Source organism: Fukomys damarensis, unplaced genomic scaffold (assembly GCF_012274545.1).
Source record: "Fukomys damarensis isolate Sample0158 unplaced genomic scaffold, DMR_v1.0_HiC HiC_scaffold_24, whole genome shotgun sequence".
In the NCBI taxonomy this organism is placed as follows: domain Eukaryota; kingdom Metazoa; phylum Chordata; class Mammalia; order Rodentia; family Bathyergidae; genus Fukomys; species Fukomys damarensis.
In genome coordinates, this window is record NW_022900936.1 from 42,856,918 (window position 1) to 42,877,023 (window position 20,106).

Below are 20,106 nucleotides of genomic sequence, written 5' to 3' on the forward strand. Positions count from 1 at the left end.
GTGAAATGGCAAGAAAAGAGCTAACGTTACAGGGGAAGTGGGAAGTGTAGTGGAAAGAAAATAAGGGAAAAGAAAAAATATGAAAAAATTGAAACAAAGTAATTGTAAATAGCATAGGAGTGAGGGGGTGTGGAAGGGAAGAGATGTTGGCAATATATGAGAACCATAGTCTTTCATGTAAAGGTACAAGATCCCAATGATAAATGTAATTGTACTGCATTCTTAAAAAGTACCAATAAACTGAATGAAAAAAAAGGAGGTGAAATATGCTGCGTCTTTTCATCCCTGATACCATTGAAATTCCTTTTCATGTTATTGGTTTTTTTTTCTGGGCAATCAAAAAACCTCACTAACTCAGAAAACTAATAAGGAAATTAAATAATTCCACCTGGGTGGACTTAGAAAAAAGTGCAAGAATAGGAAGGTAATGTTAATCTTCCCTAAAAGTAAAGAAAAACCTGATTAACATTACACTTTGCTGGAAAGTTTTATTCACATGAAGGACCTTAAATGAATACTGCCAAAGTTCAAGAACTGGTAACATCTTATAATATCATATTATCCAGGTTTGTCATTGGATACCAGATTTCCCTGTTCTTTAGATTCTCTCTATATAGTATGTGGTCAGTCTATAGTCATCCCCTTGCTATGTATCTTCAATAGTGGAATTCTATTCATTTTGCTGGGGAAACCCCTAATTTCCTCAACCTAAAGATTTTTACTGTCAAGTTGACAAAATTCTAATAGTATATCTTCCATCCTACCTACAGTTTCATCCCCCTGCCTTCCCAAAGTTTTCAATATATTCTTAGATTCATATACACCAGTTAGACTAATTCGTATCCCGCTCTAAGAGCTTTATTGGAGTGTCATTGCTTCTGGGTTACATAGTTTCATAGGGCAATGGCTTCATAGAAGAAAAATGAATAGTGGTCTCCTTAGGGCTTCTACTCAGTCCTGACTAGAAGGAGTGCAAAGAAAACTTGACTAGAGAAATTCCCTTTTAAGTAGTTCAAGGATGGGAATAGAGAAAGAAAGAAAAACTAGGGAAATAAAGACACCAAAAAGCCTTGGGACTTGCACAAATAGATCAGAAAAAGCTGACAGGGGGGACTCAAAGAGAAAGCCAAGTGCACAAAGCATAAGACACCCTATCTATCCTCCAATAGAATATAGGGAAAGAGTGCTGGAAGGGTGTCTGACCAAACTTAAGGCAGTATATACTCACACCTATACTGCATACATGTGTACTCACTCTAGGATCACTAAATTATCCAGTCTAGAGTCACTACATTTATCACTTGATTATAGACCATGATAGACAGATACACTCGCCCGTACTACTCTAAGCAAACCATGACAAAGGCCCCTCCATGACTGTCAGTTGTCCAACCTAAAGAGAAGCCTCATAAAGTAAGTGAAGCACAAGTAAAGAAAACAGACACCAAAAAGTTGGAAAAATGACATGAGACAGAAATGCCCAAAAGCCAATATAGTTACGGCAAGTTCTAGGTGTGAGGGGGTCCCTCCCATAAAAGCAGCCTGAAACAAAGCAGTAATGGGTCCTGCATTCTTCCAGAGACCCAAACCTGATTCTTTCTTTTCACTGTAGCTATCTATCTTCCCCTCTTCCCTCTTCCTCTCTATAAATAGTCTTCTTTTACTTAATGTTTCTCCCTCTAACTTTTTATTGGGGCTTACTTTATGATTCTGGTGGGCGCAGCAGGGGTGGCCATCATTGCATTCCACAGTTTTATGGTAAAGGTATCTAAATCAGCATTTCTTGAGTTGGTCATCAGTGTGTCCAGGTCATAGGACTTACACGCAATGTGTATATGTATATATAATGTGCTCATGCGCACCTGTAGTTATACTCTTCACCATGCTGTTTGCTCATGTTGGCATTATTTGTGGCTTATAACCACAACTTCTTTTTTTGGTTTTTGAGACAGAGCCCTTTTTTTCTAGTTCAGGCTGGCCTCAAACTCATGGTGATCCCTCTGCCAGCCAGCCAAGAGCTAGGATTACAGGTGTGCTCCCCCATGCTTGGCATGAAATTCTTCCTTTAACTTTGTAATCCTTTTCCTCAGTTCTTATAATGAAATGTGTATTGAAGACAAATTGAGTGAATACAAGATTTCTGGATATACTTTAGCATGTCAGGTACATGTTTCTACTTCTACAAGTTGGTCAACCTACAATCCCATTCAAGCTACTACAATGGCTACTCCTCAGAGTCCCATTGATGTACTTTTCTCCTGCCTTTCGGGTTGTGAGAAGAATAGAGTTTTTCTTAAAATATCCTTGTACTATGGAGATAATTACATAACATAACTCAGGTATCAGAAACAAATGTAATAAATAAGAATAATTCAGTTTTAGTTTTCAACATAAATGTTTATTCACAAGTCCTTCTGTGTACACGTGAAAGGAAACTTAAACACATTGCTATCATGTCCATAACTTAATAACTACTCTCCTTTTACATAGGGCAAAGAACAAATGCCTGGCCTAGCTTCCCAGGCCCTTTGTGATCTCTGAAAGGCTCACTCCCTGTGATGCATGTGTCTTCTTCCAGCTCCTCCCTTTGCAGGCTAGTTACATTCATAACTTTTGGTTTCTCTAATTAGTAAAGCTGCCTGATAATGTAGGTCTTTCCCTGGTGAAGGCTGGAAGGGTGGTGGGCCCACAGGTATCACCTGTGTACAAAGTGAGACTCCACAACTGGAACCCAGAATTACTAAACAAGCCAGCATTTTTACAAGATCCCTGGGAAGAGAATGGGCATTGATGTTAGGGAAGCCCACATCTAGGTCACCTGCCATGGAGATACATGGCTTTGGTTTTCATTAGCTGCTACTTCTAACATTTGACCAGTAGGATTTCTCATTAAACTTTCCATTGAAGTGGAGAATTTTCACATTCATCTAGGTTTCAGATTACCTTTCATGCAGAGGATTACACTGCTTGGGGTCATTTCCTTCAGACAAACTAGATCTTTGCCTTAACCACAGCATATATTGATTAGCTCAGATAGAACCATAGTATTCAATGTTTTCAGAGCATTACGTTTTAGATAAAAACTTGTTTCTGTACATATAGCATATTTGTCATATTGATGGAAAATACTGAGTGAAAGTGAAATTTTAGTTGTTTTTTTAATCTAACTGAAAAAAATTTGTTAAGGCACATTTGATCTACTTTGAAAACAAATATTCTGGTGTAATGACAAATTCGCTTTGGTCCCCAAAACACATATGAGTAACTAATTGTTACACATAAAACATCTATGATGACTTGAAGTTTATAATTCTGAAGTCTGTAGGACTTGGGACAACCTGAACCTCTCATTCATGTTTAAATTCACAGGGCCCAGTAGAATAGCTTCATTTTTCTACTGGGAACTCTCAGGTGCTCTTATGGGAACTTCAAATCTCTAGTTCTTTCACTTCTGGAAATAGCACAGAGTCATACAACTGGTTCACTCTTTCTTCAGTGTTAACTTATATAAACCACAGTTTGAAGCAGTGCTAAAGGAAACTTCCAAAAAGAGTTAGTGTGAAAAGAATCGCCAGTTTTGTTATTTCCAATCCAGTGCTATTGTAACTTTTTCTTTTTTATGAAGTCTAATATATTGAAAGGATATCCAGAGTTTCTCTTGATATGTAGGTAAGTCCAGATAATATTTTTTTAAAATTTCTTCTATAATAGTAAATTTAAAGATCCCCACAATCCCTTTTAATATTTCACTGAGCAATTAAGTTTTATTTTGAGATTCTCTGTATCCAAGCCAAAGTATTATCTAATTGTAAGGATTTAGATTGGATGTTTAAAATGACAAAATAGCAAGTTTGAAAATGAAAAGCCATGTAACATCCTTATATTTTTTGAGCTAAAATATGAATAAACAAAAATATTATGATACTAATTTTTCCTTTTATTGAATTTATATTGCAATCTAGAACTTTAAGCAATTTAAAAATAGGTTTAAATACACAAGTCATTGTAATTGTTATATAGGAAATTCTGGTGATACTGACAAAATGGCCCATTACATTTAATCAATTATAATTTGTATTTATAATTTTAAGGTGTCATTTACCTTTTAGCCCTACGTTTGTGTCCAGATCTTACACTATACATATATATCTGTCTCTATATATACATTTACATATATTTATATATGTGTGTTTGTGTGAAATTTAAACAAGCAAGATTTCTAAATAGTTCATTTCAAATATTACAATATGAAGATAAAGAAACAATAATTTTATTTATTCATTAACTTATTGGCACATTTTAGGTATACAGTAGGATGCCATTCATCATTCGAGATTTTTACCTGTACATGATATATCATCCTTCTTGTTTCTTCCCCATTCCTCTGCCCACCTTTCAACCTCTCCACCCCTTCTCATTTACTGAGACTTTGTTTCCATATTTTCCTTTTCTCATAGTTTTTTGCCCTTCCCTCCATTCTCTCCCCCCACATCTTCCAATTCCCCCTTCTCTTCCCTTTCTCCTGTAGACCTTTTCTTCCTATATCACATTATCTTCTGCACAGCAAGAGAAAGCACCAGTAGTGTGAAGAGAAAAACTATAACGCGGGAAGAAACACAATTTGTATCTTATATACCTGAGGTTTGCTACATAATGCACTGATATACATATCCAAGTCAAGTAAAAAACTGCAGAAAAGCAAGGTAGCATCCTACATCTCTTATAATAACTATATTGTTGGTGGCAGTGGTGAGAGTGCCCCAAATCTACCAACTTAGGAAGTTTCTAGTATACCTGCTTATTAATGAGTAAAGATGCAGTTCTCCCACTGTCCTCCTTTCTAAACACACTGGTGAATTTAGATGCAGGAATAGCACTGAGATAAGTTAATATATTTATCAAAACCACAATTTCTGTGAGAAGCTTTTCTGTGAGCCTTCTACTTTGTACTCTAAATTCATGGGAGGAAAAATACTCTGTGCTTTGAATAGGATGGAAAAAAGATCTTTTAGAAGACAACTTTTAATGAATTCCAGGATTATAGATACATTTGCATTCAACTATCTGAGCTTTCCCTTTATCTCAGTTCAAACTTTCTTTGAAACATCTTCTCATGGTCTTTGTTTTTCCTATTCTTTTCTACACATATTTTTGCTATTCTCTATTTGTTTCTCCTCCATTCTCTTGCTTTGTTTCACCTACCTCAATTTCCCTTTCCACTGCTGCTGTCATAGTCTCCTTTCCTTCCTGTTTGCTCTTTTCCAATTTTGTTCAATGCTCTACAGGAAATAGGAGTTATATGTGACTAAACACACAATATGAAAATACCATCTGTTCTCCAGTCACTTAGAATACACTCTTTCATTCTTTTTACCATTATGCCACTTTTTTCTAATATGTCTTCCCTTTGATGTGATCTTAATTCTAAGACATGATGAAATGGCTCTCAATAAAATCACAACTTTTCTGAATTTCTACTGTCAAACAACTGTGAATTCCTCATGGCACTAGAACATTTATTTTTGTATTTTGTACTATGATTTACTATGCCATTCTTGAGGATCTTCCCTCTCCTTTGGTTTACAAAGCTCTGTCTTTCACTTGCCCCTTTGTTTTGCAGAACACACTGATCATCATTTTTATGATCTCTCTTGGTGTATCCAGCGCTCTAGATTCCAGGAAGAAAATGGGTTTCTGAAATGGAAAGTTGCTACAAGTAAAAAGTGCTAGAGAGAGGACAGAGGAATCAGCTTGAAAGATGGGCAGGAGGATTGGAAACAAGGCAGCAGAAGAACAGCCAAGCTATGACCCAACACTATCTTCATAAAGATTCCTGTCACTGCTCTTGGCCTTAGATACCACAATTCCCACCAAAAGTGCTATTTTTGTGGACAGGAGTTGTAGTTGATGGAATCTTGATATTATTTTTTCAATTATCTTTCCTGCATTTTCTATTTTCTCTGCCTTCACACATTAAAAACCGTACATATGTGAGTTTGGGTAAATGTAGAGGAAGCGCCTTACCCTATGTGTGAGAGGAATGGTAAAGAAAATCTCCGACCATTTCACCTTCGCAAGGGTGTGGTAGCCTCTAGTTACCCAAAAGATTCAAGTTAGAGAGCGTTTCAGGTGTGACCACTTTGTAAATGACATCTGTTTGTATCAAAGTCTCTTCACCATAACTTTCTCAATATTTTCCCTCCTCCCATCTCTTTTCTTTGTATGCCATCACTGACAGACACGCTACCCATATCAGTGCCTCTACTACAACAATGACTCCCATATTAGTACTTCTTTCAGCACATAGTATTAGTTTTAAACATTTGGTACATTACACCTGGTAGTTGAAGAGTTTCTTCCTCCACAAATTTCACTATGAACTGTAATTCCAGTTTTATTCTTATTATCTACTCAATCACCACTTCTTCACTGACCACCCTTAATACCTAAAATACATCCTAGTCTCAGAGACTTCTCAGTCTCATAATAATAGCAATAATAACAATTATTATTATTTTGGAACCAGACATCAAATTCGCGATCTTTTGCTTGCAAGGCTGGTGGTAGATTCACTGAACCAAATCTCCAGCCCTCATTCTCATAAGTTTTAAAAGTGTGAAATCATAGCTGGAGTAGGAACCAGTTTCCATCATCAGAGAAACTTTTGGAAAGTACAGAATCTTTCCTCATTCCTGAACTACCCACTATATTTAAGGTAATACCTTATAACCTATGTATTACCCAATAACCTACCCAACACATTGGAGATATTGCATGTGCTTTGGGAATTGCTAGAGAATTGCAGCAGGTTCTTGATTAATAGATGGGACTTTAATGTCCCCCCCATAGGCAATGTGTACACCATCAAATATGTGATTGAAATAATATTTTATGGTGTCATTCCAGATTTTAAAATATCTTAGTATAAGTCAGTTACCTGAGAAATAGAATTTAAGATTCTTCACAAGGGATTCAACTTAGCTTATGTTCATGGCCATTCACATAGCTTTGTTCTAGACTCTGCACATGCCTGGGACATAGATTTTCTAACCACACTCAATAGATCTCAATAAATTGATCAGTAAGGGGCCGGAGATTTAACTCAGTGTTTCTGCCGCCTGCTTCGGAAGCCCAAGATCCCGAGTTCAATCCTGATTTTAAAAAAATTGGCAGTAAATTAGAAAACCTCTCATTTCCTGTAAATTTGTTACTTCTGCATATTTAGTGGCTTAATTACTTGAACTTTCTGCCATTTTTATTTCTCAAAATTATTTTCTGTTGCTGCAGTATATATTCTGACATGTGCAATTTATAATTGTATAAAAGGGATTTATTTCTCTACTTATATATGATCATTTTCTTGTTGTAAATGATTGCAAATGTTTCATATCCTCTGTTGTTTTTTTTTACAGAAGACATCCAGCTGGGAAATGGCAATGAAAAATGCAACTTTGCTGACAGAGTTTGTCCTCACAGGACTCCCATGTCAACCAGAGTGGCAAGTTCTCCTGTTCTTGGTGTTCTTGGCAATATACCTCATCACTATTGTGGGGAACCTGGGTCTGATCACTCTCGTCAGGAATGACTCTCACCTTCACATACCCATGTATTATTTCCTTGGGAATTTAGCTTTTGTAGATGCTTGGTTATCATCTACTGTGACACCTAAATTGTTGGTGAACTTATTACACATAGGTAAGCTGATAACTTACTCTCAGTGCATGATACAGTTTTTCTCCTTTGCAATTAGTGTAACAGCAGAATGTTTTCTGTTGGCAGCAATGGCTTATGATCGCTATGTGGCCATATGCAAACCTTTACTTTACCCAGTGATTATGACCAATAGACGATGCATCCAGCTATTAGTTCTATCATTTGTAGGTGGCTTTCTTCATGCCTTAATCCATGAAACTTTTTTATTCAGATTAAAGTTCTGTAATTCCAACATAATACATCACTTTTACTGTGATATCATACCACTGACAAAGATTTCCTGTACTGATCCTTCTATTAATTACCTAATGCTTTTCATTTTCTCTGGTTCAATCCAAGTATTCAGCATTGTGACTATTCTTGTCTCTTATACATTTGTTCTCTTTACTATTTTACAAAAGAAATCTGAAAGTGGTACAAGCAAAGCCTTATCCACCTGTGGAGCCCATCTGTTTTCGGTGACTTTATACTATGTCCCCCTTCTCTTCATGTATGTGCATCCAGCATCTTCAGAGCAAAACGATCAGGAAATGATATTCTCTATGTTTTACACTGTCATAATTCCTGTGTTAAATCCATTTATCTATAGCCTGAGAAACAAGCAAGTCACAGGTTCACTGAGAAAGATGTTGAAGAGAAATGCTTAGAGCTCAGATTAAAACTTGCTCTCTTTTAATTAAAATAAACATTATGGAGGATATTGTGAATGTTTTCAGTAGTATTCATTGATTTTTTCAGTTATAGTTCTGTAATGTTAACCACTTACGTTTGTTTACTCTATTACCTCCTTGAAACTCTTGGTTACTTTATTACTGCAAATGAAGAACTTTAATATTTATGTCATAGTAGACACAATGAAGCTGAAAAGAAGTGACACATTATACAGCGTGTGTTCTTGCATTATTTATATACAGAGCTCTAAACTGAAGCTCTTTAGAATGGTCTTGGGTGTGATAACTTTATATAGACAATAATGTGGTGTAGCTTGGGACTCCTATCACATATATTCTTGTGTCAGAATATTTTGCTTTTGAATGAGATGGAAACCCAGGAATACTGTTGATTATGGAAAAGTTCATATTTTCCACTTGTCTGGGGATTTTATGGTTTTACATCTTGGAATTATTCAAATCATACATCACTCAGAAATATCAACTAAAATTTGAATATAATCATAAAAATGAGGTGGGAGATAAAAGAGTGAGTTCAAGGGTAAGTGTGAGGCTACATCAGTGTTCCTTGAATAGAGAAAAGAAATCTGTTAACTATTTTCCTTATCCCTGATATCTTTTAAATTCCTTTTTATTATATTGTTTTTTTCTTGGAAATCAAAAATCTTAAATAAGAAAACTAATGATGAAATTAAATAAATAAGTATGGGAGGTCTTAGAGAAAAGTGGCAGAATAGGAAGGCAATATTATTAGTCTTCCTTAAAAGCAAAGAATAAAATGATTGACATTTAAACTTTATTGGAATGTTTTATTCACATGGGACCTTAATTGAATATTTCCAAATTTCAAGTGGTTGTAACATCATCTAATACTTTATTGTACAGTTTGGGGGTGGGAAATAAGTCGTTGAATACTAGATTTCCTTACTCTTTAGATTATCTAAATATAATGTGTGATCAGACTGTACTCATGCATTCACTATGTATCTTTCATTAGTGGAATCCTTTTTTTTTCTTTTATTGAGTTTATTGGTATATCTTAGGTATACAGTATAGTTACATTCATTATTGGGATCTTGTACCTTTTCATGACAGGTGGTCTTGGGTCTCATTTTTCCCCTTGGCCCTGCCCTCCCTTCACCCCCTCCTCCCCTCGCCATTTACAAACACTTTATTTCCATTTTCTCATATTTTTTCCCTTATTACCTATCTCCTACCCTTCCCACTTTCCCTACACATTTAGCCCTTTTCTTCCCATTTCACAATGTCAGTTATCTCATTAGGATCTTATGTACTCTTACAGTTTATTCACACGAGAGAAACTATTCTGTATTTACATGTGTGACTTATTTATTTCACTTAGGAGTATATCCTCAATATGCCATTTTGCCTCACTCATGGGTCAATAGTTTCAAGGGAAAGTGAGACCCTATTACTGGTAAGGGAATATATTCTTGTCCTTATTCTTGTACTCTGTATATCCCTTTTGAATTTAATATTTTCCTAAAGATTGTATGGTCGGCTGAGCATGGTGGCACACGCCTGTAATCCCAGCACTCCAGAGGCTGAGGCAGGAGGATTGCTATGAGTTCTAGGCAAGCTTGGGCTAAATAATGAGTTCCAGGTGAGTTTCAACTATATAATGAGACCCTGTCTCAAAAACAAAACAAAACAAAACAAAACAAAAAACCAAGATTGTATGGTCATTGAATGTCCTCTGGCCTCACTTGAAACCTTCTCCAATTCTTTCAGTTATCTACTCCTCTCATCCTAACTCTAAGTCCCCATCCCAAATGGTAAAGATGCTATATTGAAAAGTGTATTCACTGCAAACATATTTTGGGCTGCTTCTTGAGTTTAATTTAATTCACATGGTTTAAAGGTGATAGATTCATGAGTACCACAAGTGGTCAACTTGCAAGTTGTGCTTGATCCTATTGTATTGCTGATTTTATCAATTGGGATAAAGGATTGTGATTAACTTATTGAGTTGTTTTTTCAAATATTATGAAGATGAGAATGTCTAGGAGTCATTAGAGACTCAAACACTAAAGAGCAACTATATCAGGAAGATTTAAGTAATAACCCAGAAATTAAAACAAGGACAACCCAACAACAAAAATAAAAATGAGAAAACACTTAAGCAAGACACAAAGACAGACTTCCAGTTCACCAATGGCAAACAGTAGGGCAAATGAGGATGAAGAGTCTGATAGTGAACCAGCAGGACACCCTGAACCCATAGCAAAGGAAGTAACAAAACAGATCAATCAGGTTCTAGAAAAATTCAAACAGAAATAATATCCCATATAACCATAAAGATGGTGAGCAAAATGGAAGTCATGATTCGAGACTCTAGAACAGAAACTGACAAAAAAATAGATGAGCTCAGGACCATGATAGAAGCCATGAAGGCCCAGCATAAGAAAGAAATGGAAACAATGAATACCCACTACAGGAAAGAAATGGAATCCATAAAACACATTCCAACAGATATCTAGGGGATTAAAAACTATTGAAAGTAGTGGAATTCTGTTCAGTTTTTTATTTGGTTTTGTTTTGAGACAGGGTCTCACTATGTTGTGGAGACTGACCTGAAACTCACCATGTAGTCCAGGCTGGTCTGGAATTCACAGCGATCCTCCTGCCTTAGCCTTCCGAGTGCTGGGATTACAGGCATGGAACTCTATGCCTGGCTGAATTCTATTAATTTTGCTTGGGAAACCACTAATTCCTGGAACCTAAAAATTCTCTGTCATGTTTAAAAAATTCTAATTAGTGTATCTTCCATCCTAACTACAGTTTCATCCCTCTACCTTCCCTAGGTTTCATATGAGATGATGCTTCATATATAGCTAGTAGATTAATTCCTATTCCGCTCTAAGAACTTCATTAAATTGTCATTGCTTCTGCGTTACATAGTTTTGTAGGGCTAGGGCTCCATATAGAAGAAAATAGAAGAGCTGTCAGCTTAGGGCTTCTACTCAATCCTGACTGGAGAGAGGTAGTGCAAAGCAAATTTGGCTAGAGAAATTCCCTTTTAAGTAGTTCAAGGACAGGAATAGAGAAAGAAAGAGAAACTAGAGAAGTAAGGACACCAAAAGGCCTTGGGACTTGTACAATAGATCAGAAAAAGCTGACAGGCAGGACCCAGAGAGAAAGCCAGGTGCACAAAGCATAAGACACCCTATCTATCCTCCAATAGAATATAGGGAAAGAGCGCTGGAAGGGTGTCTGACCTAGTTTAAGGCAGTATATACTCACACCTATACTGCATACATGTGTACTCTAGGATCACTAAATTATCCAGTCTAGAGTCACTACATTTATCACATGATTGTAGACCATGATAGACAGATACACTCCCCCTCACTACTCTAAGCAAACCATGACAAAGGCACCTCCTTGCCTAACAGCTGCCAACCCAAAGAGAAGCCTCAAAAAGTAAATTAAGCACAAGAAATAGACACCAAGAAGTTGAAAACAATGACAGGAGACAGAAATGCCCAGGACCCAATATAGTTACAGCCAATTCTGAGTGTGAGGGGGTCCCTCCTACAAAAGCAGCCTGAAACAAACAAGTAATGGGTTCTCTCTTTTTCTGAAGCCCAAAAACAGATTCTTTCTTACCAGGGTAGCTATCTATCTTCTCCTCTACCCCTTTTCCTCTCTACAAATAAAGTCTTCTTTTAATTAAAGTTGGCCCCTCTAACTTTTTATTGGGGCTCACTTTATGATTGTGGTGGGCACAGCAGGTGTGCTCATCCCTTGAAGTCCACACTTTTATGGTACAGGTATCTAAATCATCATTTGTTGAGTTGGTCATCAGTATGCCCAGATCATATGAGTTACATGCAATGTCCATAAATATCTATAAATGTGCACATACACATCGGAACTTACAATCTTCACCTTGCTTTGTGCATATTTGCATTATTCACTGATATAACAACAGAATCTTTGTTTGTTTGTTTGTTTCTTTTGGAGGCAGGGACTCTGTAATTCTCTGTGACCTCAAACTCAGGTGATCATCCTGATTCAGCCTGCTTAGTGCTAGGATTACAGGGATGCCCTGCCAAGACAGGCTTCAAAAACTTGTAACTTTGTAATCCTTTTTCCTCAGTTCTTATAATGAAATCTGTATTACAGACAAATTGAGTGACCATTAGATTTCTGGGCATTCCTCACCATTTCAGGTAAACATTTTCTCTCCTATGCATTTGTCATTCTACAATCCCTCTTCAGCTGCTTTAATTCTGTCTCTGCAGAGCACCTATGTTTTATTTTCCTCCGATGTTTCCAGTAGTGACATGAATACACACTAAATTTTACTTTTAAAACCCTTTAAATATGGAGAAAATTCCATATCACTGCTCAGCATTCAGAGACAAATGTCATAAATGAGTATAATTCAGTTTTAATTTTCAACATAAATGTTTCTCACAAGTCCCTTTGTGTACACACAAAAGGAAGCTTAAACACGTTGCTATCATGTCCATAACTTAATAACTACTCTCCTTTTACAAAGGGCAAAGAACAAATGCCTGACCTAGCTTCCCAGGCCCTTTGTGATCTCTGAAAGGCTCCCTCCCTGTAATGCATGTGGCTTCTTCCAGCTCCTCCCTTTGCAGGCTAGTCACATTCACAACTTTTGGTTTCTCTAATTAGTAAATCTGCCTGATAATGTAGGTCTTTCCCTGGTGAAGGCTGGAAGGGTGGTGGGTGCACAGGTATCACCTGTGTACAAAGTGAGACTCCACAACTGGAGCCCAGAATTACTAAACAAGGCAGCATTTGAACAAGATCTCTGGGAAGAGAATGGGCATTGATGTTAGGGAAGCCCACATCTAGGTCACCTGCCATGGAGATACATGGCTTTGGTTTTCATTAGCTGCTACTTCTAACATTTCACCAGTAGGATTTCTCATTAAACTTTCCATTGAAGTGGAGAATTTTCACATTCATCTAGGTTTGAGATTACCTTTCATGCAGTGGATTACACTGCTTGGGGTCATTTCCTTCAGGCAAACTAGATCTTTGCTTAACCACAGCATATAATGATTAGCTCAGATAGAACCATAGTATTCAATATTTACAGAGTAGTACATTTTAGATAAAAACTTGTTTCTGTGAGTATAACATACTTGTCACATTGATGGAAAATTTTGAGTCAAATGTAATTTTAGTTGTTGACATGTGAAACATCTATGATGATCTGAAATTTATGATTGTAGAAGTGAGTAATGCTTAGGGACAATCTGAACTTTGATTGGTGGCCAAATTCACAGTGCCCAGTAGAATAGCTTCTTTTATCTACTGGGAGCTCTCTTGTGCTCCTAGGGGAACTTCAAATCTCCACTCCTTCCATCTCTGGAAGGAAGCACAACATTATGCAACTGGTTGACTCTTGTGGTCAATGCAAAGTTATATAAACAACGTTTTTGAGAGTGGTAAATGAAACTTCAAAATGAATCAGTGTGCAAAAAATTGCCTGTTTTGTTATTATCAATCCTGTGCTGTTGTACTTTTTTCTACTTTATGAAATACTTTTAAAGGATGTCCATAATCTGTTTTAAAATGTAGGTAAGACAAATACTATTCATTTTGAAGTTCTTTGTATAAAAGCTAAAATATTCAAATAAATATTTATATAAAAGCTAAAATATTATTTAAATTGTAACAATTTACAATGGATTATAAGATACAAAATTAGCAAGATAAAAATGAAAAATAGCATATTTGTATTTTATTTTTCAGCTATAATATGGATAAACAATAATACTATGAGACTTATTTATTCTTTTTAATGACTTAATTATGAGAGGAAACTTTAAACAATTTAAAACTAGATTTAAATATAAAAACCATTATAAATCTTATTAGTAACTCATATAAGAATTATTTCTGGTTATACTGATAAAATGGCCCATTGTATTTAATCAATCATAATTCTTATTTAAACTTTTAAGGTGTCATTTACAAATTGGCCCAACCCTTTATCTACATCTTACATCAAAAGCAGATGAGATCAGGTGCATTAAGGGTGGTACGGCTGTAGATCAGTTCATTTCAAATATTATAATATGAAGAAAAAGAAACACAATTTTTATCATGTATATTTCAGGTTTGCCACATGATGCTTTGGTATACATATCCAAAATCAAGTAAAAAATAAATAAAAGCAAAATAGCATCCTATATCTCATATTATAACTATTTTACATTAAGTTTATTGATACTTTTAAAATACACAGTACAGTTATATTCATCATTGGAATCTTGTACTTTACATGATATATCTTGGTTCCCTTGTTTTCTCCATGCCCTTGCCCTTCCTTCACCCTTTCCACTTTTCCATATTTATAGCTGCTTTTTTAGTGGTAGTGGTGAGAGTATCCCAAACTACTGCCTTGGGAAATTACCAGTATACATTATCTTTAAGGATTAGAGGAATAGTTCTCATTCTGTCCTTTTTAAAAATAATGGAAAATTTAGATGCAGAAAGAATATTAGGAAATGCTAATATTTTTATGAATAACCCAATTTCTGTAACAAGATTTTACATGAGGCCTCTCTAAGTCCATGGAACAAAAATACTCTGTACTTTGCACATTGCTTTTTTTTTTTTTCTGTACCAGCGATCAAACTTGGGACCTTGCAAGGCAGGCGGTGGAACTACTGAGCTAAATCCGAGACAAAAAAATACCCTGTACATTGAGTCAAGTGAAAAAATATCTTTCAGTAGACAACTATTAACGAATTCTAGGATTAAGGAAACATGTGCATCCAAGCCTCTGATCCTACGCTTTATCTTGGTTCATTCAATAACTGTTAATTCATCATCGTGCTAGAACATTTATTTTTGTATTTGGTACTATACTTTGCTTTGTTACTCTTGAGGATCTTCCGTCTCATTTGGTTAACAAAGCTCTGTCTTTCACTTTCCCCTTGGTTTTTCAGAACACTCTGATCATCATTTTTATGATCTCTCTTTTGCCTCTCCATTGTTCTATTCAGTGCTCTAGCTTCCACTAAGAAATGAGTTTCTGAAGTGGAAATTTACTAAAAGTAAAAGTGCTAGACAGAGGACAGAGGAATCAGCTTGAAAGATGGGCAGGAAGATAGGAAAAGAAGGCAGCAGATGCACAGCCAAGTTGTGACCCAAGACCTCTTTATAAAGATTTCTGTCATTGCTGTTGGCCTTAGGTACCGTAATTCACACCAACAATGCTATTTCTGTGGAATGGAGTTTATTTGCTGGAATCTTGATATTATTGCTCTGGTTGCCTTTGCCACATTGTCTCTATACTTTCTCTACCTATCCACATGAATATGTGAGTTTAGATAAATTGAGATCAGTTCATGTGTTATTATATGTGTGAGGGGCATGGGAATGTAAGTTCCTATGACTTTCAGGTTCTGAAGTATGAAATAGTCCTACCTATCAAACAGATTCATGTGTAAGAAAGTGTTTCAGGTATGACTATCTAGTAAATGATATCGGTTTGCATCATAATCTCTTTAATTTTCTCAATATTTTCTCTTCTCCCACCCCTTTCCTTTGTGTGCCATTACTGACAGACAGGTTACCCATATCTGTGCCTCCATCTACACCAGTGACCCCCATGCTATTAGTTCTGTTGGCACATAGAAGGTTTACACATTTAGCTACATTTCACCTGGTATTTGAAGAGGTTCTTCCTCCACAGATTGCACAATTACCTAGTTTTCAGATTTATTTTTTATTATCACCTATTCAATCACCTACTCAATTACCACTTCCTCACTGGCCACCCTTCAATACCTAAAATGTAACTGAGTCTCAGACTCTTCATTCTCATTATGTGTCAGATCATATATGGGGTAGCCACCATATATATTCCTCAGAGGAATATTTTAAAAATACAGATTCTTGTCTTGTTCTTAATAGTCAATTCATAATACATTATGACTATTTTCTCAAAATGTATGATGTTTACGAGAAGCTTCCCTGCACAGTAGAATCTTGAATACGCTTTGGGAAGTACTAGACACAAAAAACAACTTCCTGATTACTATCTTTGACTTTACATGCTTCTCCTCTATGGGCAATGTGTTGTATCTCAGATATTTAATTTAAATAATATTTTACCATATCATTCCATATATTTGACAAATAGAATTCAACTTTCTTCTCAAGGAGTTCAATTCATTTTGTATTCCTGACCATTCACAAAGCTTTGCTTGAGATTCTGCATTTCTAGGACATAGAATTTCTAACCGCATTCAATAGTTCTCAATGAATTGGTCAAAAACTTGTACAGCCCCACATTCCCTGTAAATTTGTCACTTTCGCACACTTATTGACTTAAGTTTCTGCCATTTTAATTCCTCAAAAATATTTCTTCCGTTACAGTACTATATATTTTGACACATGCACTTTATATGTATGTATAGTTATTTTCCCTCAACTCATATCTTACATTTTCTTGTTGTAAATTTTTTTTTGTTAATATTCACTGCATTTCTTATCAGAAGACATCCAGCAAGGAAATGGCAATGAAAAATGCAACATTGTTGACAGAGTTTGTCCTTACAGGACTCCCATGTCAACCAGAGTGGCAAGTTCTCCTGTTCTTGTCTTTTTTGGCAATATACCTCATCACCATTGTGGGGAACCTGGGTCTGATCACTCTCATCAAGAATGACTCTCACCTTCACATACCCATGTATTTTTTCCTTGGGAATTTAGCTTTTGTAGATACTTGGTTATCATCCACTGTGACACCAAAAATTCTGGTGAACTTATTACACAAAGACAAGATGATAACTTTCTCAGAATGCATGATACAATTTTTCTCCTTTGCAATCAGTGTAACAGCAGAATGTTTTCTGTTGGCAGCAATGGCTTATGATCGCTATGTGGCCATATGCAAACCTTTACTTTACCCAGTGATTATGACCAATAGACGATGCATCCAGCTATTAGTTCTAACATTTGTAGGTGGCTTTCTTCATGCCTTAATTCATGAAAGATTTTTATTCAGATTAATGTTCTGTAATTCCAACATAATACATCACTTTTATTGTGATGTTATACCATTGCTTAAGATTTCTTGTACAGACCCTTCTCTTAATTATCTACTTGTTTTTATCTTCTCTGGTTCGATACAAGTATTCAGCATTATGACTGTTCTTCTTTCTTATACATTTGTTCTCTTCACTATTTTACAAAAGAAGTCTGAAAAGGGTGTAAGCAAAGCCTTCTCCACCTGTGGAGCCCATCTGTTTTCTGTGTGTCTGTACTACGTCCCTCTTCTCTTTATGTATGTGCATCCGGCATCTTCAGAGGAAAATGATCAGGAAATGATCTTCTCTCTATTCTACACTGTCATAATTCCTGTGTTAAATCCATTTATCTACAGCCTGAGAAACAAGCAAGTCACAGGTTCCCTGAGAAAGATGTTGAAGAGAAATGCTTAGAGCTCATATTATTATCTCCTTTGAATAAATATAGCATTGTGGAAGAATATATGAATAATTTTCAGTAGTATTAAAACATTTTTGTATTTACAATTCTATGATGCTGATGAATTGAGTTTTTGTACCTTATTAGCTTCTTCAATGTGTGTATCCCTTCATTAATAAATATAAATAATTTTAATGTTTTATTCATGTCATAAAAAATGTTGAAAATAAGTAAAAGCAGTATACATCTTGCTTTCTTGCATTATTTATATGCTGAGCACTAAAGTTCTCTCCAAAGGACTTGAGTGTGATAACTTTATGAAGACAATAATGCTGTGTAATGGGTTACAAAAACTACCATTGAATATAACTTACCTTTTATCAAAACTGTAATTGTCCTGGTATGATGTAGTGAGTCATGACTATTAGTTAATGTAATGTAAAAGTAACTAAATTATTTTGCGAAATCATTACCTTGTGTTGCTACTTATATAACTGGCAGAAACCATACTTTTCTGGGTCAATAAGAAACAGTTCTACTTTAAATATATATATATTCTTAGTAAAATAGAGATTAATGTTTGTAAACTGTAGTTAGAATGACTACAATTCTGTTTTGTTTACCTAAAATATTCTCAAGTTGTTATAGATCTGCAATTATCAGTTTGATATTGATAAATGATGTACTTTCTCCTAACTGGTACAATAAATGGGACTTTATATGCTTGATACATATTCTGATGGAACTAAGGTTGCTTCACAAAAATGCTGGGTTTATTTAATTAAATTGAGCACTATTTCTTCGTTCAGGTCTGCCATACAGACTGAATTTGCTTTGCTCTTTTGGGTTTTGCTTTATGTATATTTGTAAGACTTGTAACTATTTGTTGAAGTTCCAGTGTTTTGGGATGCTAATTACTGAATACACAGGACTAGATTTGGCAATGAACTTGATAAATTCAGCCTAAGAGCCACTTTCAGAATCTCTGATATTGGCTCATATTTAGTAAGAAGAGCTTACAACATTGACTCCAATTATCTGTCACATCCCCCCAATGTGGGACCTGCTCTGCCTGACCACCACTAAAGAAAGCTATGCCAGTACTAAAGGACACAGCTACACGTGGTTAATTGGCCATACCTTTAAAACAGGGCTGTGGGGAGGAAGCATTCAGAAACAAAGGGAAAGAATTGTGAGCATCAAAGAATCACCTGTCAAGCCCATAAAATAAGTAGAGCTGCAGAATCTTTCTTTTTTTTTGGTCTATGTCTTGTTCTCTGAGTAACATTTTGGCCATTCTCTTAAGATCATGATACACACGGTATATTAATTATTGTTATCCTCAAGTTATTTCATTATGAAAGTTTGTTTTATTTTTCAGAGATGAGGGATATGTTTTATATTTTATTAATTAATGTCTACTTGTATTACATTAAAATCCAAATAAAAGATTCTTATACATGATTGTTGAAAAGTAAAAATCCCTTCCAACAAGTGCAACGATCAGGTATCTTTTGATTTGGGCTTTATTTTGTATTTGACATCACAATTTTTTTTGGTGATCCTTTTATGGGCTCAAGCACCTAGCTTGATTTTGCTTGTGGATCAGCTACCTTTGATGCACTCTATGAGTCCATCCAACATGAGAGTCAGCCAGATGATGGGGACATCAAGGCCTCAAGATTGAGGGCTGGACTAAAACAAGAGGAGAGTTGTAGATGGCATAACAAAATGGAACAGTAAAAGTTAGAATGTTTTTTCCCTTAATGGTAAGTGGCTTCTCAAAAATCTCTCAGGCCAAGGGCATAATGGCTACTCCCTCCTTTTTAAGCCTGAATGAGTAGACAGATGATGCCTATGATGGTCACAGGAGTTGAGAGCCCAGTTTGCTTTCCACAAGAAAAGGGATAATGAGCTTTAAAGACTGGAAGTGATAAGCCAAGCATAGCTATCTGAATTATCTCCTGTGTTCCACGCTACTCTGTTTCTTACTATGAAATACCTTTACTCACCTGTACCTGAAGAGGTGATGACTTGAGACCAATGGGCCCTTCCATCTCCTCAGACCTAGTTTTGAATAAATTATTTTTCCTTTTGAAAAAAGTAATGGATTTGATTAGCAGAATGCTATGGAACATGAAGATATGAAAGTAAGTGTTCAGTAATGGTGGGGTTCAGTGAGAAGTTATTGCCATCCCCTTACCATTTCTGTGGCTTCTAGAAGGGTGACATCATATCTGCCCTTCACATATGCTCTTGACATTGTGATGTCATC

The 20,106-nt window shown here is 35.8% G+C and overlaps 2 protein-coding genes and 1 long non-coding RNA gene across 3 annotated transcripts; 2 read left to right on the forward strand and 1 right to left on the reverse strand.

Moving 5' to 3' along the window:
* The first annotated feature begins 7,379 nt into the window (after positions 1 to 7,379).
* Positions 7,380 to 8,360, forward strand: LOC104876434 (olfactory receptor 183-like). Its single transcript, XM_010644451.2, has one exon. The coding sequence runs from the start codon at positions 7,380 to 7,382 to the stop codon at positions 8,358 to 8,360; it is 981 nt and encodes a 326-aa protein (XP_010642753.2).
* A 5,158-nt stretch (positions 8,361 to 13,518) lies between these two features.
* LOC104876429 lies at positions 13,519 to 20,067 on the reverse strand. Its single transcript, XR_784332.1, has 3 exons — positions 20,035 to 20,067; positions 19,844 to 19,922; positions 13,519 to 13,754 (listed from the first exon to the last, which is right to left on the reverse strand). It is a non-coding gene; the product is annotated as an uncharacterized LOC104876429 (long non-coding RNA).
* Positions 16,898 to 17,845, forward strand: LOC104876423 (olfactory receptor 183-like). The gene has a single exon (XM_010644423.2). It carries the CDS (start codon positions 16,916 to 16,918, stop codon positions 17,843 to 17,845), a length of 930 nt encoding a protein of 309 aa, XP_010642725.1. The 5' UTR covers positions 16,898 to 16,915.
* Positions 20,068 to 20,106: the final 39 nt, after the last annotated feature.